We start from the raw sequence: 23,985 nt of genomic DNA, 5'->3' as shown, positions 1-23,985 counted from the left end.
GTCGCGCGCGGTGGGAGGGGGTTATCTTGCCTCGTATAATGTTGAGACATCAGCTTTTATTGCCGCCATGGCACAGTTACCGCCTATATCTCATTAGAGAAGTGTTCCATCAGGAGGTAACTTTATATTTCTAAGTCTCCTACTTATCTCGGCTGTCTAAGAGGCTCATAGTCCTTCTATCCACAACTTTCTCTAGCCTAACATAAACATAGTTCAACGGAAACGTTTGCGGCAAGCTGGGAACGGTGACTCGCGATGAAGGCGTCATAATCGGCAGCGGCATTCGATCAAAAAATTAGTCAAACCCTGGGCTCGCGGCATAATGGATTACATTTGCATCGCTCTTCCTGCCAATGAGACCATGATACTTTCGGTGAGCAGTCTTTAAAGCTTTAACAGAGGCAATATATGGCTTCGGCGGTTTGAAGCACGATGCTGGAAACCTATAGGTCATCATATTAGGGACAATGATCCCTAGGGTAAAGGCCTGCCACTTGGGTATACTAGTAAGTATTGGTATCGAGGTGGATTTCTGAACAAGGTTTAAAGATTTAAGGATTCCGAACCAGAATTCCCGGTATTGGTAAATCAAGAGGAGTAGCAAGACTTTCGTCGTGCACCCAGCCGTGAGACGCTCGGACTACGAGAACCCGAGGCGGCGCCCGGATATATTTGGGGTAAGAAGAGAAGCTAGGATACATCTTCCGTCTTGCGGCTATATGAGTCTCTATCTGAAAAGCATAATGCCGCCATAAATTACCTTCTAGTCAAAAATAGACGCCTTCATTGAGTTTGGCTCGATGTACTCGGACGAATTGCGGGAGCTCGTGAAACCCCAGCGGATCTGCGCAGCCATGGCAATTTCGACATCCAAGTCTTTGGCGAAGGCCCAGGTAAGTCCACTATCACGCTGGAAGGCACGACCAACTAGGATGACATCAATATCATCATCGTTCAAGATCTTATCGGCCAGCACACCGTTATGAATAGTGCCCACAGCGGAAATGAACATTTTGTCCCTGATGGCCTGCTTGACAGCCTTTGCGAATGGAACTTGGAAGCCAGCGCCGGAGGTCACCACCTGTGCGCTGTGCATACCACCGGTACTGACATCAATCAAGTCGACGACACCCTGCTTGGCAAGGGCGCGGGCAAACTCCACTGTATCCTCCAGCTTCCACCCCTTCTCCTCAGGGAGGATGTTCTCCAGCCAGTCAGTTGCGGAGACACGTAGGAAAACGGGGGTATTGGGTCCCACAGTATCACGCGTGAGCTGAGCAATCTCAAGGGAGAGACGGATGCGGTTTTCGAAACTGCCACCATATTCGTCGGTACGCTTGTTAGACGACGGGCTAAGGAAAGAGGAGAGCAAATATCCATGGGCATTATGAATCTCAATAAAATCAGCGCCAGCAGCCAGGGCTCGCTTGATCGCCGCAACCCAGGCAGCCTTGACCTCTTCAATGTCCTCCTTCGTCATGGCCTTGGGAATAATGTCGCCCTCAGCGAAGGCAATGGCACTAGGAGCCTTGACATTATCCACCCAGCCGCCAACCGCGTTTGTGGCCGTAGCACCGCCTAGCCAAGGAGGCAATGTCGAGGCCTTCCGGCCTGCATGGCCCACCTGAATGCCAATCTTTTGACCCTGACTGTGAGCAAACTCAATGACCTGCTTGAGTGGTGCGATCTGGGAGTCTTTCCACAGACCCGAGCAAACGGGTGTGATACGGCCTTCAGGAACAATACCAGTGGCTTCGATGATGATCATTCCCGTTCCACGCTGGGCAATGCCGCCGTAGTGGGCGATATGCCATGAGGTCATGTGCCCATCGTCTGCGCTATATTGGCACATGGGCGCTACCTGCGGAGCGTGCAGTGAGCACAAGTTCAGATACGCGAATGCCTATGGAACGCACCTGGGATTACTTACGCCAACGCGGTTCTGAAAGTTTGTGCTGCGGATGGTTAAGGGCTGGAAGAGCTTGGGGATGGGCTTGCCACTTGTCTGAGGCTGACGAGCGGTGCCTGCTGGGAGGCTCTGCGCTGGTGTGAAGTAGGAGATACCCTGGGCGGGCTTGATGGGGACGTCCGCCCATGCCATGGTGTTGTTTGGTTTTGCAGGTTAAAGAACACTCAGCGGAACAAAGAATTAGACTAGAATCAGAGAAATCGAGAAAAGCCCAAGGCTGGTTGAATAGTAGTTGCTCTTTATATTTCCCGTGCTGATTTCTATACGTCGCGATATTTCCGGCTTGGCGCTATCACCAACCATGGTTGTCCCCGCAACACGATTCGAGGACAGGTAATTCATAACCCGTTAAGCAAAGCATTTGGAAGCAGAAACGGACTTTTCTATGGGGATCCGTGACGTCCTATTCGTGATGGATTGTCTTTTCCTGCCTTTTTGCTCATGGTCCGGGATTCAACTCCCGGCGATGACGGGGGCGAGGTCCGCTAATCCTGGTCGCGCGATTTTCATGTGTTGGAATATAGCCTACCATTATTTGTCCCAACAGCCGCTACTGCTGGTTAATGTGTGTGCTTTTCCTGCGTAGTAGATTCGTATTATCGTCTCAAATGTGCTCTTGGTATCTCGCTGTTGTAATGTGCTTAATGAAGTGTTAGCCATCAAACCACTAAGCCAATAAGGTGTCTAGACCTCCATTTCTAGCATAGTAGGACTGATAGTGCATATTTTAGTTGACACGAAGATAGCGTTCCATAAGTGTCCGCCACTTGTCACTGGAAACACTGTAACAAGGTCTATTCAGGAATTTGAACCCAACGAATTGTAATCCACAAGTATAGTTTAAAGATCATTTGTTGTCGAGAAACCGCCCTCTTGTATCTGTTAACCTGCGCTGCGCATGGCCCATGGCACAGACACTCGGGAGAAAGGTATCTTCAAAAGCGGCATTCTCCAAAATCCTTTGTCCGAAGCGTATGAATTGCTTCTTCAAAGAAAACTTTCATGGTACTGAGTGGTTCTGAATATGGGCCGCGTATCTCTCAATTAAGGTATATTGTGGACAAGTGGCTACCCGTGGCTGTCTCGGGATTCGTATCCCCTTCCATGTGATCTAGAATGCCAATGGGATACTTTGTAGTTGTATCTAACTCTTTCCCTTGGCAGGTCCCAAGATTATCTAGTTCTTGAAAGCTGCTGTTTTGACACAAACCTTCTCAGAAAAAATTTCCTGCTTAAATTAACCGGCCCGGATTAAGCCATCTTAACCCGGAAAATGCCGTCGCTGAGTTCTGCGAGAGGGTCTCCAATTATGAAAAGACATATGTTCCTCTAGGCGTAGCCGAAGAGGAACAAGGGATCCAGCAGCATGGGACCGCCACAACGGACCAGAAACCTCCTATCCAGAAACTGTTTAATGATCTGTTCCCCTCCTCCGCGTTCCGTAAATGGCTGGCTTTGGTTACCGGTTCTGAACACATCACCAGCTATCTATCTGCCTCCACCGCGGGCAGAATTACACACTTGCGAGCGGATACGACGGCGAAGAGCCCCGGCTGGAGTTCACGCTGGGCCTGACGCCCACACTCGGCTGGGAGAAGAAAACGGAGGAGGACGAAGAGGACGACGAGGACGGCGAAGCGCAGGAGAAATCCAAGGCGAGGGAACCTACCGCGGCGGAAGAACCTGCGGTACCATACGTACAAATGATTGTTGTTGGGCGCAAGATCAATACACATATGATTTGAGGCTATTTGGCAATCCAGGTGGTCGAGTACCTGCTGAACTTCAACCTCGCGGAGCGACGGATATGGATATCCTGCAACGGGGAGATCTTGAATGACGCTACCGGCAGGATCAGACGAAGTTCTCATCTCTGTAAAAATGGCAGGCGGTTTGCAAGGGTGTTGGCAAATTTTATGCAGGAGCTGCGGGACAATTGGAGAGAAATCCACCCATCACCCCAAGCAGATTTATCTGGCGGGAGGACGCCCAGCACGATACCCCTAGTTTCTGCATATGGACTTCCATGATGCCGTAGGCGATCGAAACCGCTTTTTTTCCCTCGTGACCGTTACGCAAATAGAGCTGCTTTAGGACCTGAATGCTGGGGACATGGCGTGTCTCACATTTGAAGAAATCCAAGAATTACACCCGATAGAGTTCGCCTCGCGCAATCGAAACAGGCTTTTGCATCGTTGGCCAGGAGCTGGTGGTGAGGCATATGTTGACGTGATCAATCGACTCCGCCCGGTCATTATCGAACTCGAAAGAATGACAGACCACCTGTTGCTGGTTATCCATGAGGCTATTGTCCGAGTACTTTTGGCTTATTTTCTGGGCTTGTATCATAATAATCTGGCAAGATTAGAGACTCTGTATTCTGCATGGAGCCTGTACGTCTGCCTTACGTATCCTGGATGTGTTCTGGGCCGGTTATGCAGCTCGAGATTCTTCGTGTAACATGACAAGGGCTAACTCAAATCAGGTGGCGTACGGGGTATCTGTGCAAGCCTACTGTTACTGCCGTAAATCCGATACCTTCCTCCCAGTCTCTTCGTACGGCGAGAACCGTACTAAGTGAGTAGGTGTCATTGGAGAGGACCGCGATGACAGCTTTTGATATCATCCGCCTCCCATGCTTTCATGGAAAACGGAGTCCAACCCTCACAGGACAGGTTGGGAGAGGGAGACAACTGGACATCGGTTGCCTGGAATCCTGTTACCAGGGGTTATTAGCAGCTTTGATATTGCGTGTACTTCATAGTCTATAGGTCGAAAATGTGTTTTCAAGGAGGCCCACGTTCCCTGGCCAAGGAATGGGCGCTTGGGCATTTGGCAGAATAAATCAAAATTCGGCATCACGACCACGCGGAACTTTTCGCCGTTCTCTATTTCAATTTGGTGTACTTATTAAGATGCTAAAATTTGGCTCACGTTTCCCTTCCGAGCTATAAGCAAGGGAGATATTGGCTATCGAAATTTTAATCACTCTTTATCCGCCGTCACGTAGTATCTTCAGAGTGTTCGCAGCTAACGAGGTCCTCCTCAGCGGCGACGCTGGATACAGGGCGAAGATCCGCGCGAGCCATTTGGGTCACTTCGGCCAATTTCACATCATTTCCCCCACCATGTTTGATCTTAAACAGGGGATCAACTGCTCCAGTGAGAGATTTGCAGTCCCAATATGGCATTACCAGACCACAGGAATAAAACAAAAATCAAAATGGCATAGAGCATGTAGTATTTCCACTGCCTACTATCAATGGTAGTGGCTGTCACCACAACCACCATGTAGATAATAGCCTAGTTCATGGTTGTGGCCAAAGATGTGCCTGTATTATGTATTTTTAAAGAATTAATTTCAGCTGGGTATGAATGCGATGGGGAATAGAGATATATTATAGAAGATATATTACAAGAAACGAACGCCATAGAAAGAACTGATATGCCCTTATTCTCTGGCCCACTATAGTGGAGCGCAACATAATAAGCATAAAAATATACTACTTGCAGTTACTTCCATTAATATGGGTCTCTTATGACCTTTATAGCTGATCAGAAAAGCTGCGATGCTGCTGTAGAACATCAGGGACATAATTCACTGTAGATAGAACCGGAGATATGTAGATTACTTATTTACTTAGGCCCTCTGGGCACATAAAGACAAATAGTAGGTAATAAGTAATCAAATTTATATCTCTAACTTATTAGAAGACTGACATTCCAGCCTCCAGGGCTGTCTGGGGTATGTGCTCTCTAAACCCCGCTCCCCTTACTCCTCCTGGTCTGGGGAAGACCCGGCTGATGGGTGATTGGTGCAGGTCTGAAACCTTCAGAGCAAGGGCATGCCACAGGACAGTCCGCCACCAGGGACGACGGCGCCAGGGACGACGGCGCCACCCCGGGGTTTTGACCATGGCTTGTTTCCGAAATATGCGCTGGTCGGCATTTGAATTCCGGGCAGTCAAGAATAAAGACACCTGTGCGAAGTAGAGAACACGTCTATCATACTCATCGATTCCTTCAAGGGCCTTCCTCTCCTCTACCCGCTACGAGTTAGCTTCAAGATGACCCATACCATTCAGAAGGCCAACATCGGTGTTGTGGGCTTGGGCCGCATGGGCCAACGCCATGCACTGAACGTCCTTCAAGTTCCCCGCGCGAGGCTCTTCGCTGTCTGTTCACCCGCGCCGCACGAGATTGGATGGGCCAAGAAAACCCTTCAGCCTGAGGGCGTGAAGGTATTTGATACCTTCGACGCGATGATTCGCACTCCTGGACTCGATGCCGTAGTCATTGCGTCGCCGACCGATCTCCATTTCTCGCAGACATTGGCTGCCATGGAGCTCGGAATCCACGTTCTTTGTGAGAAGCCAGTGACAACAGATATTGTCCAGGTTAGAGATCTCACTTTGCCATCATGATATATTCACTAACTCCATTTGTATAGTTATGTCAGTTGATGCAAACAGCGGAGTTGAATCCTCAGACGAAGGTCATGGTTGGATTTGTACGACGCTTCGACGAGAACTACCAAGATGCACTTCGGAAGATCAAGGATGGTGCAATAGGCGAACCCATTGTTGTGCGATCGCACGGTGCCGAGAAACTGGACAAAACTGGATATTTCATCGGATATGCTCGACAGAGTGGGGGAATTTTTTTGGATACCGTCATTCACGATATCGACCTCACCCTGTCGATCATTGGCGACGACATCAAACCCAAAGCACTTTGGGCGACTGGTATTATCACCCATCACCACGAGATGAAAGATTTCAAAGACGTTGACAACGCCATGGGCGTAGTCGAGTTCTGGGGTGGGCGGATTGCCCAATACTATCACTCCCGCACAACCTCTCATGGATATGACAACTGTACTGACATTTTTGGTATGACGGGGAAAATATCGATTAACTCCGTGCCACACCACAACAGAGTTCAGGTATCGAATGCAGCTGGAATCCAGCAGGATGTTACTCCCAGTTGGATTGACCGGTATCGAGAAGCCTTCGTGACTGAGTTGAGCCAATTTATAAATGCTATATTGGATAAAACCGAGCTGCCGATGACGCTCACTGCTGCTCTCACCAGCTTGAAAATCGCAACTGCCTTGCAGAAAAGTTTGGAAACTGGTGGGAAGATTGTATTTAACGAGAACGGTGATGAAATTGTTCTCAAAATGCAATAGTCTAATGGAGCTACAGTTTCAAGGGCAGAATGGAAAATATCATCTAAGTTATACTTCAGCGCCCTCAAATACACAATTGGATTGCAGCGATCGCTTCCTGTGTGCAAGAAAGCTGCCTACAGTCCGCTTGTTCGCCTTGCTTTGCTTTGTTTTGCCTAGGTCCAACCCAGAACCATTTTTGTTACAGCGTGAGACGATAATTGCATGGCCGACCTTGTATTATCGCTTGAGAAAACATAACTAGTGTCTCTGCAAGCGCAAGTACTAGCAAGTTCGAAATAACTTAGTATTAATGTCTTTCCCAAGTACAATTTCCAGTACATAGCCTCTCACCGATGGTGCGTCGCGGATTTCGTGTGCAACAATTGGGCGATATCCACGGCAGGGCATCATATACACCGGTGATAATCCGAGCTTAACGGCCCTGCTCGTATTATCAAGATGGGTTTCTGGTACCCTTGGGATAGATGGAAAGATCCGTTGTCTTCGGTTCCATTCGCCGTTGTCCGCGAGAATGGGGTCCTCTTCTTCTATCTTGGTGGGTGATGGCAATTGTTTGAGCCGGCCCAGAGGGTCAGAGAAGAACCCGGTTCACCAGCTTTGTGCACGAAAAATTGTTTGTTTCTCGTTCGAGAATACGAGGTATGCAGGCTTCTATAGCTGGGGAAACGGCATAAACCCTATATTCAGTGGACATCTCAACATTTGCTCACTACAATCTTTGCTTAATTAGGACCAAAATTAGCCAAAATACAAGTGCGAGAACGTTTCTATAGGAACATTTCCAGTTCCCGGAAGAGACTTGCATTCCTCCATGCACAACTAGGTCGTGACCGGTGACGTAGGAGGAAKCATCACTCAGTAAGTACAAAGCTGCCATCTGCAGGTCCTGGCGTGTTCTCAACACGTCCAAGCGGCGGCGCCTCGTGAAAAATCCGGAACAGCTCGGGGCGATGAGCCGCTATGCTCAGGTTCATATTTGTGGCGATATACCTAGGAGGCTAGTTGAGTAGGCATTTCTTTCTTTACAACCGGGATGACCTATCCTAGAGAAATTGTGTTCACACGAATACCATGAGGAGCGAGCTCATGAACCTGGCTTTTCGCTAGAGACCCGATAAAACCTTTGCTACCGGCATAACCGGCCAAGAGATGACCAGGGCAAACATGATGGGATGACTGAGAACAGACCATCAAAACGCTTCCTTTTATACCATGTTGCCTCATATTTTGGACCGCTTCCTGCACCGGAAAAAATGTCGCCGTCTCCTATTAACTTTGTTATTGCATGCTCTGCTATAGCTGGTCAAGAGCTTAACATGCGTTGACTGCGTGCAGCTTCTGGAGGTCTACCCATTTGTGTTCCACAAAGGGCTTGTCAACACAGATACCTGCTGCCGTAATGCTGCTCACCAGGCTTGAGTCAGGGCTCTCCAGAGGAAGCTGGAGAGGACATATACTGACATTCCATAGATGCTGGACACCTTCTTTAAGACCTGTTCAAAAGCATATCCAAGTTCCTCCTCCTTGGTCAGGTCACAGCTTCGTAGTAATTTTAGCGATTTGACCGACTTCAGACCTCCCTGACCAAAAGAAGTCTGCCTACCGGTAATATAAGAGACTTTCTCGTCTTTCCTTCTGTAATTCAAGAAAAATGGAATCAGGTTCTGGTAGAATATCCATGCGCCACTACCACGGCACCAGCGTCCATGAAGGTTTTCGACAGCGCCATGCCGATACCTCGGCCGCCGCCTATCAAGTGTCAGATCTTAGACCCTACTTTGGCTATTAGAGTATTGAAAGCTTTTTGATAATGATATACCTGTCACGAGAATGACTCGCCCATGCAGGTTGAACCTTTCTGAGCAAAACGGCATTTTCTGGAGCAGAAGACATGGTCGTTGTCGTGTTTCCACTTTCTACAGTGCTCGGAAGAGGTAGAGTTTGTCAAATGAACAATTTGAGGAATATTCTGGCGGAACGGGAATGCTTTATCTCCATACTTCTTTGTCAAGTTACTAGACACAGCTTTGGAAGGAGAAACCGGGTCTCATTTTCCAACGGGAGGTTGTCCTTCCATGATTAATAAGTCTGACGTTCTTGAACATGATCGTTGTACTGCTCTAGCATGCATATGCAGATGTATGTGGCGCGCCTATAGGTTGGACGGAACTAATTCTACCCTTCACCATTCAGGCAAATTTAACCCGGCTAACCAGGATAGTGTGAATTTGGTCGATAAAATCAGCAAAACGAGTTGCATGCAAGAACTCTTTCCGATCAAAGTCAAAGATAACTAGCACAAAGTACTATCATAGACCCAATTCTGAGACTCGACGAGCCTCTCCCCTGACCTCTAGATATCGACCAAATGGTTTAAATGCCTCATACCTACAGACGGGCCTCAATCTCCTTATGTTACTCATCAGGCTCAATGCCAACTAGCCCGCAGGGGTCTTATTTCCCCAGCCAGATGCAAGTCCAGCTTACTGATTCTCCTTCAGAAGAGTCAAATGGCAATAGGTTGAAACACTCGACATGACTAAATCCGGCATATATTTCTCATTTTGGCAGAGAGTTGACGGTGGGTGTTTCAATGGCGAATGGTAGCCAGGAGACTCTCAATGGAATGGAAAACTCTACTCACAGGTCCTATAGGCAGAATCGGGTTTCATGCGTCATGTTTATCGACTTGGGTCTAGGGCCGAAGCCAACAATAATGTCTAGTCGAACCTCCGAAGTTTTTAACTTTAAGCAAGAAAAGGCCCCGAAGGTCATGCTGTTCGTAATAGAATGTATTGCTTCACTGTGGGTACAGTATTAGGGGAGAGGGCCTCGGGAAAAATACGTTTAATCTTCACATCGTCGGGAGAATTAAAGCCAATAGCCCCTCCTKTCTGTCTGTAAAATGTCTCGACTAATGAGGGGAACTGAAGGGACATCTTGGAAGTTGGTCCTAAGAAGAGCGGTGTTGATTTCTCATTCTACTCTCTACCCTTCGAGCGTGAGACCACGTCCTCTTACGGCACGAGACTGTGGATGTCGTCTCGCCTTGACGCTTGGCCGGTGCGGCTACCTTCGCTCTCGGCAGGTGTGCATGGCAGCATTACAAAATAATTTGTAAGGACCAGTAAAGCGATTCTGGAAGATAGGTTGAAGTCTAACTACAAGTTCTTGAAACAAAGAAGATAGAGACTCCAGGGGAAGTCCTGACCAAAATTCTGCAAAGAAAACAGGTTTTCATGAGTCCGGAGTGAAATCACCCGCCGAGTTATGGACGCACGGAACGCCAAGAGTCCGCAGCCCGGAGTAATTTGAGAAACATCTGCTTCAGCTCTGCTTCACCTGGCAATCCCTGCTTACACGTTGTGAGTGAGAAGATTTTTTGGAGGTCAAGAGCACAAAGGAAGGGTCTCACTGCTCATTTTTATTCTCCTGCACTATCCGACGCAATGTGAGGCGAATTTATGACAGCTAGAGTGAGCTTTGCTAACATGGCCGCAGGTGTGCAGTTGGCGCTACATATGAGTCCAAATATTACCCGAATCTGCGACCTTTACTAGATTCCTAGCAGAATTCTTCGGTAATAGGGCCAAAGCTCTGATACAGGTCGAGTTAGAGAACCCTTCGGTAGCAACGATCCAGGTACTAATCGTATTGAGTAGCTATGAAGCATCTTCCACTAGGGATACCCACGAAGCCTTTATAAACTCGCCGGCTATTTCTGTTTGTCGATCGGAGAAGCGGAAGTCATGTCATCGTAGCCGGCTCATCATCATTGGATTGGTTTAGGTTTAGATTCGGCTGTATCGACCGTTGTAGCGTTTCCTCAGAGTTCCCCGTTGCATTCCAGATCTTTTACGCCGTTGCTACGGTGTCCATCATCCGTTGACTGTCAGACTTCCACGATGGCTGATAAAGGAGTAACACGAACAGAAGTCCGCACGATTATTGCCTTTCTATACTCCAGATATGCCCTAAAACCACGCAGCATGTGCTCCTGGGTGCTGGGGCCAAGTTCAGGCGGCAGTGGGGAGGTATTAATGTCACTATATATTTCCTCCCGCGATATTCAGCTCTCAATATGTCTCAGGACGGACGACCCTCGTTTTCACCATGCGAAACACCATGAACCTCAAGACATCAACATCTGTAGGAGCGGCCTTCATTGAAGCGGTCGGCCGTAAGCGTCTCATGCTTTGGGGTGCCTTGGCTCATTGTATATGCTTTGTGCTCGTCGCTGGAAGAAGACGGGGCGCGAACAAAGAAAAGTGGTCTACTGTGCCGTTGATTTTATATTTGGCTACTATACCGTATTCGGTCCAACTCGGATCGCTATATCTTGGATGTACCCAGCCGAGGTGAACATGCAGCAGTGGCGGAATAGGGGAGCGGGAATTGGGACAGCGGCAAGTTGGAAATGCAACTGTCTAGTCGTGTTGGTGACACCCATGAATATTGAGKGCGTCACCTGGCAGTATAATCATGTCTATGCTACGCTGATCACTGTCTTTGTTCCTGTGATTTAATTCTTGCATGAAGAGACGGCGAGCTTGTACTTGGAATACATCAACAAAATCTTAGAGATTGAAATTTTCCGATGTCGTTCAGCGCCAGTATGTTCTGCAAAAAGAAGAAGTCTCGAGCAATTGAGTTAATATAGCGAATCTGAGGGAGAGTATAAAGAGCATAGAGGGTAACCTAGCGTGACGCAGGAGGAAACCCTGAGACAACAATCAAGCGCCACTAGCGCTTCGGAATAACCCTATATATCTTTCTATCTTTCATTTCTATCAAGCCACTAGTCTTTCCTCAATTATAATCAGCGAAACGATGGGATCAGTTTGGCAGTAACCATCCGATCAAAAACGATCTTATAGCCCTCTACAGTGTCAATACGTTCCGTGAACCCGATAGACCTAGCTTTCTCCAACGAATAGTCCCTGTTGAAGTCAAAATCGACGAGCATAAAGTGCGTATGGCCCCAGTTCTGGTTCTCCACAGTGTCGCTCTTCAACCCATGGACCTCAACAAGACGCTTCCACTGATCCATGTGCCCATTGACAAAGTCCTCCATACTTGTCTGAGAGCCGTTCTGCGGCTCACAGCCAACAAGGCCGAAATACGCACAGAGACCCGGCCAAACCTGAGCCCAGCTCACAGTCTGCCCATCCGCAGCATTGAAAGATGACCCATTAACGCACTTCTCCCGATGCAGGGCAACGTAGATCTCCAGCTGCGACAGAATATCCTGGAATGTGTCGGAGTGCGTCGAGTAATATCCTTGCCGCGTCCCCGGGAATGGAACAGAAGCCCCGACGCCATGGGCCTCTCGATAAAGGGTCAGATAGAATGCTATGCCGTGCGCCATATTCATGGCATTGGAGCTAGGGGCAAATCCGACGATTCCGTCAGGCCGAATTTCGGAGAATGTCCACTTTGAACCCTTGGATAGCTCCATTAAGAGGTCATATTGATCGTAGTAGAAGATTTTGCTTCTCCATGGCTCTGGGATCCTGGGTAGATCTTCGTGTAGCGGAGGCTGGACCCGAACCTTGTCTTGGAATTCTAATCCATAACCTTTGCCACCAGTTTGAAGAATAACTACTTCAAGGTTCGGCGCCACGGCGCTGGTGGCCTTGATTGCTGTACGGAGCAGGTCCGTGTTGATCTTTCGCAGTGACGCGTAATCGGAGGCTTGGATATAGGCTGTCCGAAGAAACCTAGATTAGTTGCTTTCGATCTAAGTATGCTTAAAAGAGTGGAAGCTGCGTAGGCTTACCGCAAAAGAAAACAATATCAACCAACATGATGTCTTCCACCTTAGTCTTCAGCTGTTCCATGACTATCTCGACTGATCCTGTAAGGTCGATGCCAGAAACGATATTGAGGCGACTATCATTGGGTAACAATAAGGCCTTCTTTTCAATATGGCGATTACACAAGCCTGTAACGCGATGGAATGTCGACGGAGAAGGATATGAGAGGCACTCCTTCATCAAGGACCATCCTGAAATACCAGAGGCCCCGAAAATGAGAGCGTGTTTCCCTTTACCAGTCATGATTTCGAGCAAACGACCTGATGCAATTTTCTCAAGCTACTTTTCCTCAGACCAGCAGTCTGTCTATAAATACCTCGTAGATCCATAATCACCATGAATATGGATTCATAAGCGGCTCGGGTTTCATTTCCCGGCGTCTTTCAGTCAGTTTAGTTAGTTGTGATGGGTAAGCGAGCGGATCACGCATCGTAGTGATCTAAATGCGATTAAACCATCTAGGATGATCTTTGGGTGTTCACATTTGGCACGCTGATGGTTATGGCGCCTAGAGAATCGGGTTTTAATCTCATCATGCTGTTTAATAAATTATTACCCATTTCTCTCTAACCGTCTGGGTAGTGGTTTCTCCACGCTTTGAAAGAAGGATATTCGCCATTTCTCATACATGAGATGGTCGGGGAGCTACTCCACGTTAATCATTGATAGAATTCACTGAATAAGGGATTCCTCTTCGTTTTAAGTCATTTTATGACTATTTGCGCGTAATTCAGCGGTACGCCCCTTTAGACGCTGCTGGAGGGTAGTATAAGGCAGAGTATAGACACGCGCAGCTTCACAAATATTAAGGATTCCTTCTTTTTCTGAGCTCATACTTCAGATAGGGTCCTTCCCTCCTGCTCAACTAATCTTTGAGTTTGTACGCGCTTTTAGTGGCATATTGGCAGGCTGAATATTAGCTTTTGAAATGGCAGTCAAAACGCGTTGGGTGGTCCGCTCGGTTTCGTGATCCTCTCACTTACCGATTACATTAAGTATAATTACATCAGCAACATTCCTGCGGATTTCGGATCGCAACCTTTCCGACTGACAAATCTGAACAATAGGGCCCGGAAATTGGCATAGCCCTTCCAGGAACAGACAGCCTATTAATTAGCAAGCGCGGGACCGAAGTGCAGTTGAATCTAGAAATTTTCGTTCGATCTGTAAAAGCAGCTTCCTACATCTGCTCATTGAACGAATACATTAAGTCGCTCTCAACACTTGAACACCATGGCATCGAAGAACCCAACCAGCGGATTTAGACTGACGCATGTCGGCCTTCGCGTTACGGATATCAACAGATCCGTTGCGTTCTACACGGGTGCTTTTGGCATGAAGGAATTGGGCCGCATGGGATTGGACACGACCACGGTTGTTTTCCTCGGTTATCCTGATGCAGCGAATCCACAAACGCAACTCTTCGCTAGGGAAGGTGTACTAGAACTAGTATGCCCAAAGGTAACGATACTTCATCAAAGAGTCTCGTCCGCTTCCGGCAAGACTGTGGCTGACCTTGCCTTCAGAAGTCCGAGAAAGGCATGGCCGACTCAAGTGACTATCCTGATTTTCGATTCGTCAAGCTGGCAATCGGCGTCCCGGATATGGCAAAGGCCATGGAATATATCAGAAGTCACAATGTTAGAATACTCAAAGAAGCTGGCGTGACTCAGGGTTCAGAGGTCGTGGCTACGTTTTTAGGTTGCGATATGCCCGACAAGGGATTTGACAGGCCTTTGTGGGAAGCCGCCGTGGCTGTCCCTTTTGTGGAAGACCCAGATGGATACCTCATTGAAATAATCCCATATTGAGCTATATTCTGGGTTATTCGCAGCGGTGTCATATAACAGTGTTCTGTACTGAATATAGGAACTCGTTGTCTTACAAAATGAGTGTATACCTTGATATGAAGTGTGAACGTCATCACGTCTATGGCAATGGCGCTTCGATATTACTAGACTTTTCATATTTCACGGCGTATTGTTTTGTCCTCGCCAGTTACCTATCAATCCACTGTCTGTTCTAAGTCACAACTGCTCTGATACTATGCAATACTAATTCCTAAGCATGGCCTTGCCTAAAGGTGCATTTCACTGAGTTACCGCGGAACTCTGCTCCTCCTGCTCCATAGAACGAAAGACTTCAGCGACGCGATGGAAAGACTCCTTTGGTACCCATGGAGGCATATCCTTAGATCTTGAGTCCTTCTTAGGAAAGGTCTTTACCAGCGAGAAAGACATCATGTCCAGATCGCTCGCGCCTTTTCCTCCCGGCATGCAAGGGAACGAAAACAGGAATATGAAGGCCGCATCAACCCCTCCATTGTTGAGAAGCTCAAGCTGTGTCCCAACATAATCAGCCTGTTCCTTCTCGCTCCGAGTTGGGACAATATCATTCTCGAAGATGCCAGTGCCGTCTGGATTCGTGCCTTTCAAGAGTGCGAACCCGCCGTCTCCGCGCTCTGCTCCTCCCTCGTACGCGCAGCAGCCGACTTCTAAAACAGCGAGAGGCTTTCCAATCCTGTACCGGTCGAGACACGAGACATACTTCTCTGCAGTCTCTCCTCGGCGATAATAGTCTATGCCAACGATGTCAAATATATCCCAGTCCACGACCTCCCAGGTGCCAGCTGAATATGTGATCTTTCCTCCGAACTGGGAACGAATCACCTCAACGAAAGACCGCAACACCTTATTCAACTCGACAGACTTGTCACGCAGAGCCTGAGGAATATCCTCGATCATATGGCCGCTTGGAAACTGCGGGCCGAGGAACATTACACGGTCGTTGAAAGAATCTCCGGGGAAAACACCTTTGCTGAAGATGGTGTATTCGCAGCCGGCGATAAAGACTAAATCAATGCCTTCTTTGCGTAATCTTTCTGCAGTTTTTGCCGCGTCTTCGAAGTATGCGCGGGTCTCCTCAATGGTTGCATTCATCTTCCACGGATTGAAAAACACCTTTAGTCCCGTCGAGCGCGCTGACCGGGCGGCAATCTCCAGCCGAGTTATCTCCTCTCCTTCAATCCGGACGGCATTGGCATGCAAGTCGTCGGCGATTGTTTTCATGTCGTATTTGACTAGAGCAGGATCGAATGGCTCGACGGAGAATTCAGCGCCATTGAAATTGAGGCCGACATCGTAGACAACGCCGCGATACTTCATGGTGGAGTATTTGTTAGGAAGGATTGATAAGCGCAAATGTCTGCGGGCTCACAGGATATGCAAGGATAACAATCGTGTCCAAACGAGCATGAGGCATAAAACAAGAGGCACGTAATAGTCAAGTAAATAAGGCCGCCGAGGGTGTCTCCACTCTTCGGACTGCGCCCTCTTGGCGCCCCGAGTGTCCGGCCATGGCTCGAAATTTCATCGAACCCTGCAAATCTGTCCATTGGGCAACCTCGTCGGGGAGGGCTCCCAAAAAGTCCGGACTTACACCTTTTGACAGTTCCATCATTCGGCCTGCAATTTGTCCTGCCCATACCTCCTTGAGAGCATTTCTAGATACCGTTGTGATGATGTCATTCAGACCTGGAGGCACTGATTACGGACCCACTGGCCAAGCAGCAGGGGGAGAAGGTGGCCTGGATTCTCAGTGGAATGGGGTAGATGAGCATGAGGTTGTGGTGAAGGAGAGAGTGGCAGTATGCGAACATTTCCTTAGTCGCGTCACATGTGAATTAGATGCTGACATGCTCCACAGTGTGATCGTTGCCGTCAGCGGAAGGTGCGATCCTTCTATTTACCTGCAGCAAAGATTGTTCCCCTGTGAGGTGTATCCGAGGTTGGTCTACTGACTTTGGAGCTGGCTTAATAGACCAAGTGTAATCGCGTTAATCCGTGCTCACATTGTACCAAGGCGGAGGCGCAGTGTACATTCAGACTGGCTCACAAAGCCAAAGAAAAGCGGCAACGGGTCCTGATCTCGAGTGTATAGTGAGTTATCCCCCCAAGTACATCTCTCTAAATATTAATAGACCATCAGTGAAAGGAGATTGGAGCATATTTCGAACAGAATTGAGGAGCTCTACGGAATCATAGGGCAACTTAGAGATGAGCGCCATAATGGTGATAGTAGCCTTATGGCCCCAACTAGATTACGAGCACCATCATACTCATCGCTCCAATCTGGCAGTCTTCGGGCATCCTCCAAAGCTCCAGCTCCAGCGGAAGGGATTGAGTCCGCATTGTTTGCCCATGTCATTTGCGCAGCAAGAGCTCTTGAAACCGCTGTGATGAATGACCCATTCTCCAGGGCGGTCGACGACATAACTTCGGCGTTAAACACTTTGCGGAACACAGTCAATGACCAAAAGCAGCAAAATGAGACGCTGGAAGGGTCACGTTCATTTCTAAAGGCGCTGCCTTCTGGTCTTAGTCTTAGGGATTTGCCTATCCCTTCCATAGATAAAATCATGGCATGCCTCAGGATCACACAAGGTGCGTCTCTCTTTTCCAGGATATGATGCACTCGTTCTGATAATCATCCCGCAGAGAGCTCGCCGAGCGAGATTTACTGGCCCTTCGAATTTGGATCCCTGGGAGACTTCACTCAGAACGTGATCAGAGCCTGCGCACCCGGTCCGATCAGCGATATAGAGCTGATCATAGTACACTACGTTCTTTACTCGCTCTTCACCCAATGCTCGATTGTTGCCGATGACGAGACACTCAGACAGGACTACGATGTGCAAGCTGCAACGTGCAGAGAGAGCCTCGAGACAATTCTATCGAGCCTTTCCTTTCACATCCATACCAATATTGACTCTATCTGTGCCTTGTACATGGCGGTGCGTTTTCCCCTCTTAGTAGCAATGCATTCCCCACGGTATTAATTTGCGATTTCCAACATACAGTCTCTTCATTGCCTGCACCGGGGAAAAGTGTCCACAGCCTGGACGTTTATTTCAAGAGCGTCACTTATGTGCCTAGCCTTGGGGTTGCATAGCAATCACACCATGGTAACGGAACAAGAAAGCGCAGTGCAGCGAAAGATGTGTCTTTTCTGGGCTGTGTATGCCGTGGAGAAAGCTGTGGCTTTACGGCTCGGCAGGCCATCGACTATTAGAGACCAGGATATCACCATCCCACGACTCACTTTGGACCGCAAAATGACCTCCCTAGCATATAATCGGCTGCCTGACTGGATTGATATCGCTAGCCTCTACGGCCGCTTGTACGATAGCCTGTATAGCCCAACTGCGTTGACACGACCGGGCTCCGTTCGCGTGTCTCGTACCAATGCACTGGCTTCTGAGCTGGAGCGTATGATAGCCGCGAGAACCGGATATTATGTAAGTATCTAACCAGCTTTCTCTGTGCTCCCAACTGAAGTAAGTATACGGAATCAGTCCGTGGACACTCTGACTAACCACCCTTCTCAGAGTCGGCCAGACCTGTGGAGTAGCCATGTGCTAGATCTAAATCTTTCACGGTTCATGATACACGCCAACAGAGCTATAGAATTCTCAACTTTGGCGTCCATATATCGAGGAATCCCAACAGAGAGTCCGCCGGGTATAATACCATGTACTCAATGCATCACCGCTGCGCGAGTAGCTCTTGAAGAGAGCGAAGCCAGCATTGCCATACTTTCAGGTGCAGCAAAATGGCCGACTAGTCTTCACGACTGGGTCAACGAGGTTCTCCTCATAGCGCCATTTATCCCTCTCACAATCCTGGTTTACAATGTTGTTGATACTGCTGACGCGTCGGACCTGGGCCGCTTGAAGGGAGTGGTTGACGGTCTACAGTCTCTGGCACAATCGCCGCACTATGCCCGCTGTAATAGGCAGCTGCGTATTTTCAAGCCACTGTACGATGTTGCAGCTCGTTATGTCGAAGCAAAGACAAGCCGGGAATCAACAGGCACGATCAGCAGTCTATTCACTAATCCCGACACCGATGTCTACTTCGATGATGACACTTGGTTAGGGAATGAATTCTCTCTTGTCTCGTCTTTACCATTATCAAATATGTTGTCACTCGATTTGCTCCAAGCTCCAGCAGTTACATCATATGATGAGACTCCGGAACATAGCCAACCTGACCTAATAAAGTAAGGTTCACTCTCTTTGATCTTGCAAAAGGGTTTATCCTCCATCGCCGACAGGTAATATGGCAAGGGCACTCTGAGAACACAGTACTCTATACGGCGCATAAATGCACCGCGCTGTGCCCCTCCAAAGCAACGCGTACAGGTCTTAACGCCGCTCTGCAGATCCCGAGTACCAAGAGCTCGCGCAGTTTGAGGCTAAGGACGCACAAGGAATGAGAAATTTTGGAACGCTTTTTGGGAAGCTATAGGGCTAACCTTGTTATTGTTGTGAAGGTATCCGGGCCAGCGATTGGCTTGATATCCCTCTCAAGTCACAGTCTGGCGATGTAGGGGCCTTATTGCAGGATAATTAGGTGGTGGATGGCAAGGGATTAATGATTCTATCTCTTGCAACTCAGTTTCTTTTAGATGAATACTATGCTATGCTAAAATAAGTCATCTGGGCCCCTTCTGCCCTACCCTTCCCTGCCCCTCTTCTGGGACTAGCTTGCCCCCCACCTCCCTAGGCTGGAGGCCTAATGCAGATGAAACAGGTAGCTATAACTATTAAGGGCCTGGACATTACAGGCCACTATACTTTCCTTCCACTCTCTTATACTTAATATATCATGGTTGTTATAGAGATAACTCAGGAGTTTATACTTAAAGGTTTAGATTATAGCATACCTAGGGATTATGCAGGCCTATATATTTAGTATAGGAAGCTCTAGGAAGGGGGCTACTAGCTATGTAGTCTAAAGTACAGGGTATATATCCTATAGATTACTAGTAGTGCTAGATAGCTACTAGATCATACTGCCTATAGAAGTATAGTATAGCTATACCCTTTACTCCTACCATAGTGTACCTATAGTATAGATAGGATCTATAAGATATCTGTATCCTTACTATATAGAGTAGGCCTAATAGTAAGTACTAGTAGAAGTATTAAGACTATTTAGTAAATATTAGTTATATGGTAGCATTATCCTATTACTAGTACTAAATATTAAAGATAAAGAGGGGGTTCTTATAGTTCCTAAAAATAGCCTAACTTAGTACTTTAGTAGATATTACTAGACTAGCTACTAGCTAAAGTACATACTATTTAGCCTATAGGATCTAGTACTCTTAGACTAGGATATTCTATATCTATGTAGGAGTAGTAGATATAGGGAAGCTAGTTATAAGCCTTATTATTAATAGGGGACCTAATAGGGGCCCTATGTCATGGGGGCTGCGGCCTAGGGGGTAAGTGGTATATAAGCAGGTTTTAGGTTTGATGATTCCAAGGGGAATCATCATTGTGACCTTTTTGGCATTGTGGATAGTAGATGCTTAGCACCCTACTCTCTGACACCCTAGTTAAGAGGACCCTATAGTTCTTATTAATAAAGAAGGCTGCTAGCTCTACTGTTATAGATCTCTAAGACTACTACCCCTAGCGCTAGCTAGCTCCTAGGGAGGTATAGAAGGAGGTATTTCTAAGTACTCTTACTTTTAAAGAGGCATAGGCAGAGCTCCTATTCTAGGCTAGCTATTTTCTATTATCTAGGAGATATCCTCCCCCTAGTCCTTCTTTATCTATCTAGTACTAACCTATCCCCCTAGTAGGAGGGGTGTCTACGTCCCTATTTAGATCCCCCTAATCTACTACTATTACTACCTACTAGGCCTCTATCTATAGACTATAAGTAGGATAATGACTTAGTTAGGGTTAGAATAAGCTGGGTTATCTAGGGGATGGATAGAATAACGGTAATAAAGGTAGACTATATAGATAGTAAGTCTTATAGCTATATACTAGGGGCCCCTATAATCTAGTAGTAATAGTAGTAAACTAGTAACTATTTATAAATTAGTATTAAGTACTAACCTACTAGGGCAGGGGTAGGTAGATTCTAGGGTAGTCCTAGTAGTAGTCCTCCTAGACCTACAAGGTATTACTAGTAGTATTAGAAGGTCTAGTAGATCCTATAGATATCCTAGTTAGGTGCAGGGGGCATAATTCCTATAAAAGCTATCTAATAGGGACCCTTATAGTGCACTTAGTTAGCTATATATAGTCTAGTAGAGGGATTCTAGCAGATAAATAGTGATTAGGGATAATAGAGGTTACTATATTACGATGCTATATTATCAGTCTAAGCTACTAGGGTGAGGGGACTATTAATATATAGGACCCTAATAAGATAGGATATAGAGATATATATTAGTATAGTAAAGGGGCACCTCTATTATTGGATTCTACCTACTAGTAGGTACTAAGCTTAGAGTAGGTAATCCCACAGGAATTAGAGCTGGAGAGGTTAATTGGGTAGTCTAGTGTGAGAACCTTGCGCTGGGCTGCAAAAGGTTAACCACTGAGGCAAAAGACCTTCTATGATTGACCCCTATGGTCAATCATGCCCAGCTTCCATATATATATCTTTAAGCCTCACTGGATGCCTCTAGCATCTAGCCAGTCCAGATTATCTAGCTAGAGAAGTAGTGTAGCTATACGGGGAGCAGTGCCCCTAGTAAAATTAGTTAGCAGCACTAATCCTAATAGGTATCCTCTAGTTTTACCATCATGCTAGCAGATTAGGATACTATAGCTAGCATAGTCAGATGCAACATAATAAGATGAATCAGATAATACCTAGATTATCCCAACCTGGATAGCTGGGGGGCCGGTCCTCACCAGATGACGTTGCCAGCTAAGGAGGTGGTGGCCACCATGTAACAAGTCCCCAGGGGGGCGGCGGTCCCTCGCACGTAGTACTCCTCCTTGTGGTAGCTAATCTTTCTTTAATGGATGGCAAGCATCCGAAGGCTTTAATGACATAGACTCTCAAGTGCGATGCAGCCAACTTAACGTCCTGTGAGCCAAGTTCTCTAGCAAAATGCAGACGCACTTACATATATCCGATTAACTGGACCTGGATTTTGATCCCTTTGTGAAGCGCCTGCCAGGGGACCTCTGGCAAACAGAACAGAAACTTTGCACAGAGCTTTCTAATTCACAATATTGGAACCAAAATACCCTCCACCGACCGCTTGAGAACAGCGCATGTCCAGAATCCATCTCGTCAAGCCAGTCAAGGAGTATTTGCAATCCAAAACGTTTCTGAGCCCGTGGAATTCACTGGTTGAAACAATTTCAGTTCCGGAGCTCGAATTCCGATAATAGTTACTATGGATGAGGAAAGCCTGTCGGAGGGCGCAGAAGTCCGTTCCGGATCCCGGAACATATGGCTCGGCTCTGTCGATTCCTCTGTATATGTTAATGCAATTGCTGCGTTGCAAAGAAAACCACCAAGGCTACCACCACGACTGTTGAATTTGCCTTCAAAGAAGTCACAACAATGTGCCACTCACCAATGTCGAGCAGGGGCCAATATCTACACGGACCCCGGCAGCTCAGGTTGGAGAAGCGCTCATTGCCAAATATCGAGCCATCAGAAGTACGAATCCAGGTCCGTTATACAACACTGTGCGGCTCAGATGTGCATTATTTCAAGTATGGCAAGAATGGATCAATTGAGCTCAGGGAGCCGTTGTGCGGAAGGCACGAGGCGGCTGGTGAGGTTGTGGAAGTGGGAGTTGTTGCCGGCAAAGTCAGTAACATCTGTCTCGGTGACAAGGTTGCCGCTGAAAGCGGTATTCCTTGTCAGGAATGTCCGAAGTGCAAAGATGGTCGATATAATATTTGCTCAAAAAATCGTTTCCGCAGTAGCGGTGCGTCGTTTCCTCATTTCCAGGGAACGCTCCAGGAATACATCGATCATCCTGCCAAGTGGTGCCATAAGTCAGTAATCAACAGCTTTGAAATTAATCGGCGTGGCTGATTTATCTCAGACTGCCTGATGGACTGTCTTTTGATGATGGTGCTCTCTTAGAGCCCCTATCTGTGAGCATTCATTCTGTCAAGAGAGCCGCGATGAGAGACGGTTCGCCTTGCTTGGTGTTTGGAGCTGGGGCAGTAGGGCTCCTGTGTGCCGCAGTTGCAAAGATTGAGCACGACAGCCCCGTTGTCATTGCCGACGTTGACAAGGGGCGCGTTGATTTCGCATTGAATCATGGATTTGCGGATACAGGGTTTGTCGTCGTCCCGCGAAAAGGAATCACGTCGAAGAGCGCCTTTCTATCGCTAAAACGCTGGCGCTAGAAATTGGGAAATTGAAGTGGCCACGGGGAGAAACCGTGGGCTCTTTTGAGCGGGTCTTTGAGTGTACAGGTATGGAGAGTTGCGTACAAACATCGATCTACGTAAGTGCTCATGCCCGGAATGAAGGCCAAACAGATAAAACTAACTGAACCGCAGGCAGCTGACAACGGTGGACAAGTTGTCCTAGTTGGAATGGGGACTGCCATTCAATCGTGGCCAGTCGCAGAGATCACGGGGCGTGAGATCAATATTGTTTCTGTTTGGCGGTACATCAATTGTTACCCTCGCGCAATTGAGATCTTGGAGGCCGTGAAGAATAAGACTCTCAAGTTGGATTCGGCAAAGCTTATCACACATCGCTTTTCTGGGCTTGAGTCGATACCACAGGCTTACGAGACCGCTTGTAGAACAAGGGATGCGGATTCAAACTTGATCATTAAGACGGTTGTCAACCTTTGACCATCCTGACTTCCGATGCCTTCTTTTCGGTGCTCTATATATATAAATTCATTTTGCCCATGTCAATCAGCTAACCGAATGGTCCTGAATCAAGATCGGTAGAAATTGAGGATCATGCATTAATACCTAATAGGATATGCCTTGTGATAGTACCTTGGCTTTAGCTTTGTTCGACACTGCGCTGAAAGTCCTCATCCTCATGAAAGTTTAAGGAAAATAGTATCGAGACAGGAAGAAAGTAATACATTGAGGCACTGAAGGGATTTACCTTTCGCCAAGCTGACATCAAAATCAAAACCTGATTTCGGACAAATTTCCATCCGATATCTTTAGGAAATATTGAATTGTATGAAGACTT

At 47.4% G+C, this 23,985-nt stretch overlaps 9 protein-coding genes across 9 annotated transcripts; 6 read left to right on the top strand and 3 right to left on the bottom strand.

The window, feature by feature from the left end:
- Positions 1 to 763: 763 nt before the first annotated feature.
- Positions 764 to 2,101, bottom strand: Asppvi_005420 (NADH:flavin oxidoreductase/NADH oxidase; the record flags this gene model as incomplete). The annotated part of the gene is made up of 2 exons (XM_043301343.1): positions 764 to 1,861; positions 1,931 to 2,101. The coding sequence occupies 2 exons, from the start codon at positions 2,099 to 2,101 to the stop codon at positions 764 to 766; spliced, it is 1,269 nt and encodes a 422-aa protein (XP_043157278.1).
- Positions 2,102 to 2,867: 766 nt separating this feature from the next.
- Asppvi_005419 (uncharacterized protein) lies at positions 2,868 to 3,714 on the top strand (the record flags this gene model as incomplete). Its single annotated transcript, XM_043301342.1, has 3 exons — positions 2,868 to 2,941; positions 3,226 to 3,427; positions 3,481 to 3,714. 3 exons carry the CDS (start codon positions 2,868 to 2,870, stop codon positions 3,712 to 3,714), a joined length of 510 nt encoding a protein of 169 aa, XP_043157277.1.
- A 2,322-nt stretch (positions 3,715 to 6,036) lies between these two features.
- Asppvi_005418 (uncharacterized protein) lies at positions 6,037 to 7,160 on the top strand (the record flags this gene model as incomplete). The annotated part of the gene is made up of 2 exons (XM_043301341.1): positions 6,037 to 6,366; positions 6,420 to 7,160. The coding sequence occupies 2 exons, from the start codon at positions 6,037 to 6,039 to the stop codon at positions 7,158 to 7,160; spliced, it is 1,071 nt and encodes a 356-aa protein (XP_043157276.1).
- Positions 7,161 to 11,982: 4,822 nt separating this feature from the next.
- On the bottom strand, positions 11,983 to 13,003 carry Asppvi_005417 (uncharacterized protein; the record flags this gene model as incomplete). Its single annotated transcript, XM_043301340.1, has 2 exons — positions 11,983 to 12,869; positions 12,943 to 13,003. The coding sequence occupies 2 exons, from the start codon at positions 13,001 to 13,003 to the stop codon at positions 11,983 to 11,985; spliced, it is 948 nt and encodes a 315-aa protein (XP_043157275.1).
- A 1,209-nt stretch (positions 13,004 to 14,212) lies between these two features.
- Positions 14,213 to 14,790, top strand: Asppvi_005416 (uncharacterized protein; the record flags this gene model as incomplete). The annotated part of the gene is made up of 2 exons (XM_043301339.1): positions 14,213 to 14,428; positions 14,506 to 14,790. The coding sequence occupies 2 exons, from the start codon at positions 14,213 to 14,215 to the stop codon at positions 14,788 to 14,790; spliced, it is 501 nt and encodes a 166-aa protein (XP_043157274.1).
- Positions 14,791 to 15,069: 279 nt separating this feature from the next.
- Positions 15,070 to 16,143, bottom strand: Asppvi_005415 (uncharacterized protein; the record flags this gene model as incomplete). Its single annotated transcript, XM_043301338.1, has 1 exon — positions 15,070 to 16,143. The coding sequence occupies one exon, from the start codon at positions 16,141 to 16,143 to the stop codon at positions 15,070 to 15,072; it is 1,074 nt and encodes a 357-aa protein (XP_043157273.1).
- Positions 16,144 to 16,499: 356 nt separating this feature from the next.
- Asppvi_005414 (putative C6 transcription factor) lies at positions 16,500 to 19,043 on the top strand (the record flags this gene model as incomplete). The annotated part of the gene is made up of 7 exons (XM_043301337.1): positions 16,500 to 16,625; positions 16,685 to 16,708; positions 16,841 to 16,917; positions 16,967 to 17,421; positions 17,476 to 17,771; positions 17,838 to 18,275; positions 18,366 to 19,043. 7 exons carry the CDS (start codon positions 16,500 to 16,502, stop codon positions 19,041 to 19,043), a joined length of 2,094 nt encoding a protein of 697 aa, XP_043157272.1.
- Positions 19,044 to 22,380: 3,337 nt separating this feature from the next.
- On the top strand, positions 22,381 to 23,168 carry Asppvi_005413 (uncharacterized protein; the record flags this gene model as incomplete). Its single annotated transcript, XM_043301336.1, has 2 exons — positions 22,381 to 22,808; positions 22,859 to 23,168. 2 exons carry the CDS (start codon positions 22,381 to 22,383, stop codon positions 23,166 to 23,168), a joined length of 738 nt encoding a protein of 245 aa, XP_043157271.1.
- Positions 23,169 to 23,239: 71 nt separating this feature from the next.
- Asppvi_005412 (uncharacterized protein) lies at positions 23,240 to 23,627 on the top strand (the record flags this gene model as incomplete). Its single annotated transcript, XM_043301335.1, has 2 exons — positions 23,240 to 23,269; positions 23,325 to 23,627. The coding sequence occupies 2 exons, from the start codon at positions 23,240 to 23,242 to the stop codon at positions 23,625 to 23,627; spliced, it is 333 nt and encodes a 110-aa protein (XP_043157270.1).
- Positions 23,628 to 23,985: the final 358 nt, after the last annotated feature.

Source organism: Aspergillus pseudoviridinutans (assembly GCF_018340605.1).
Source record: "Aspergillus pseudoviridinutans IFM 55266 DNA, scaffold_3, whole genome shotgun sequence".
NCBI lineage: Eukaryota > Fungi > Ascomycota > Eurotiomycetes > Eurotiales > Aspergillaceae > Aspergillus > Aspergillus pseudoviridinutans.
This window is presented reverse-complemented; position numbering and strand designations above follow the sequence as displayed.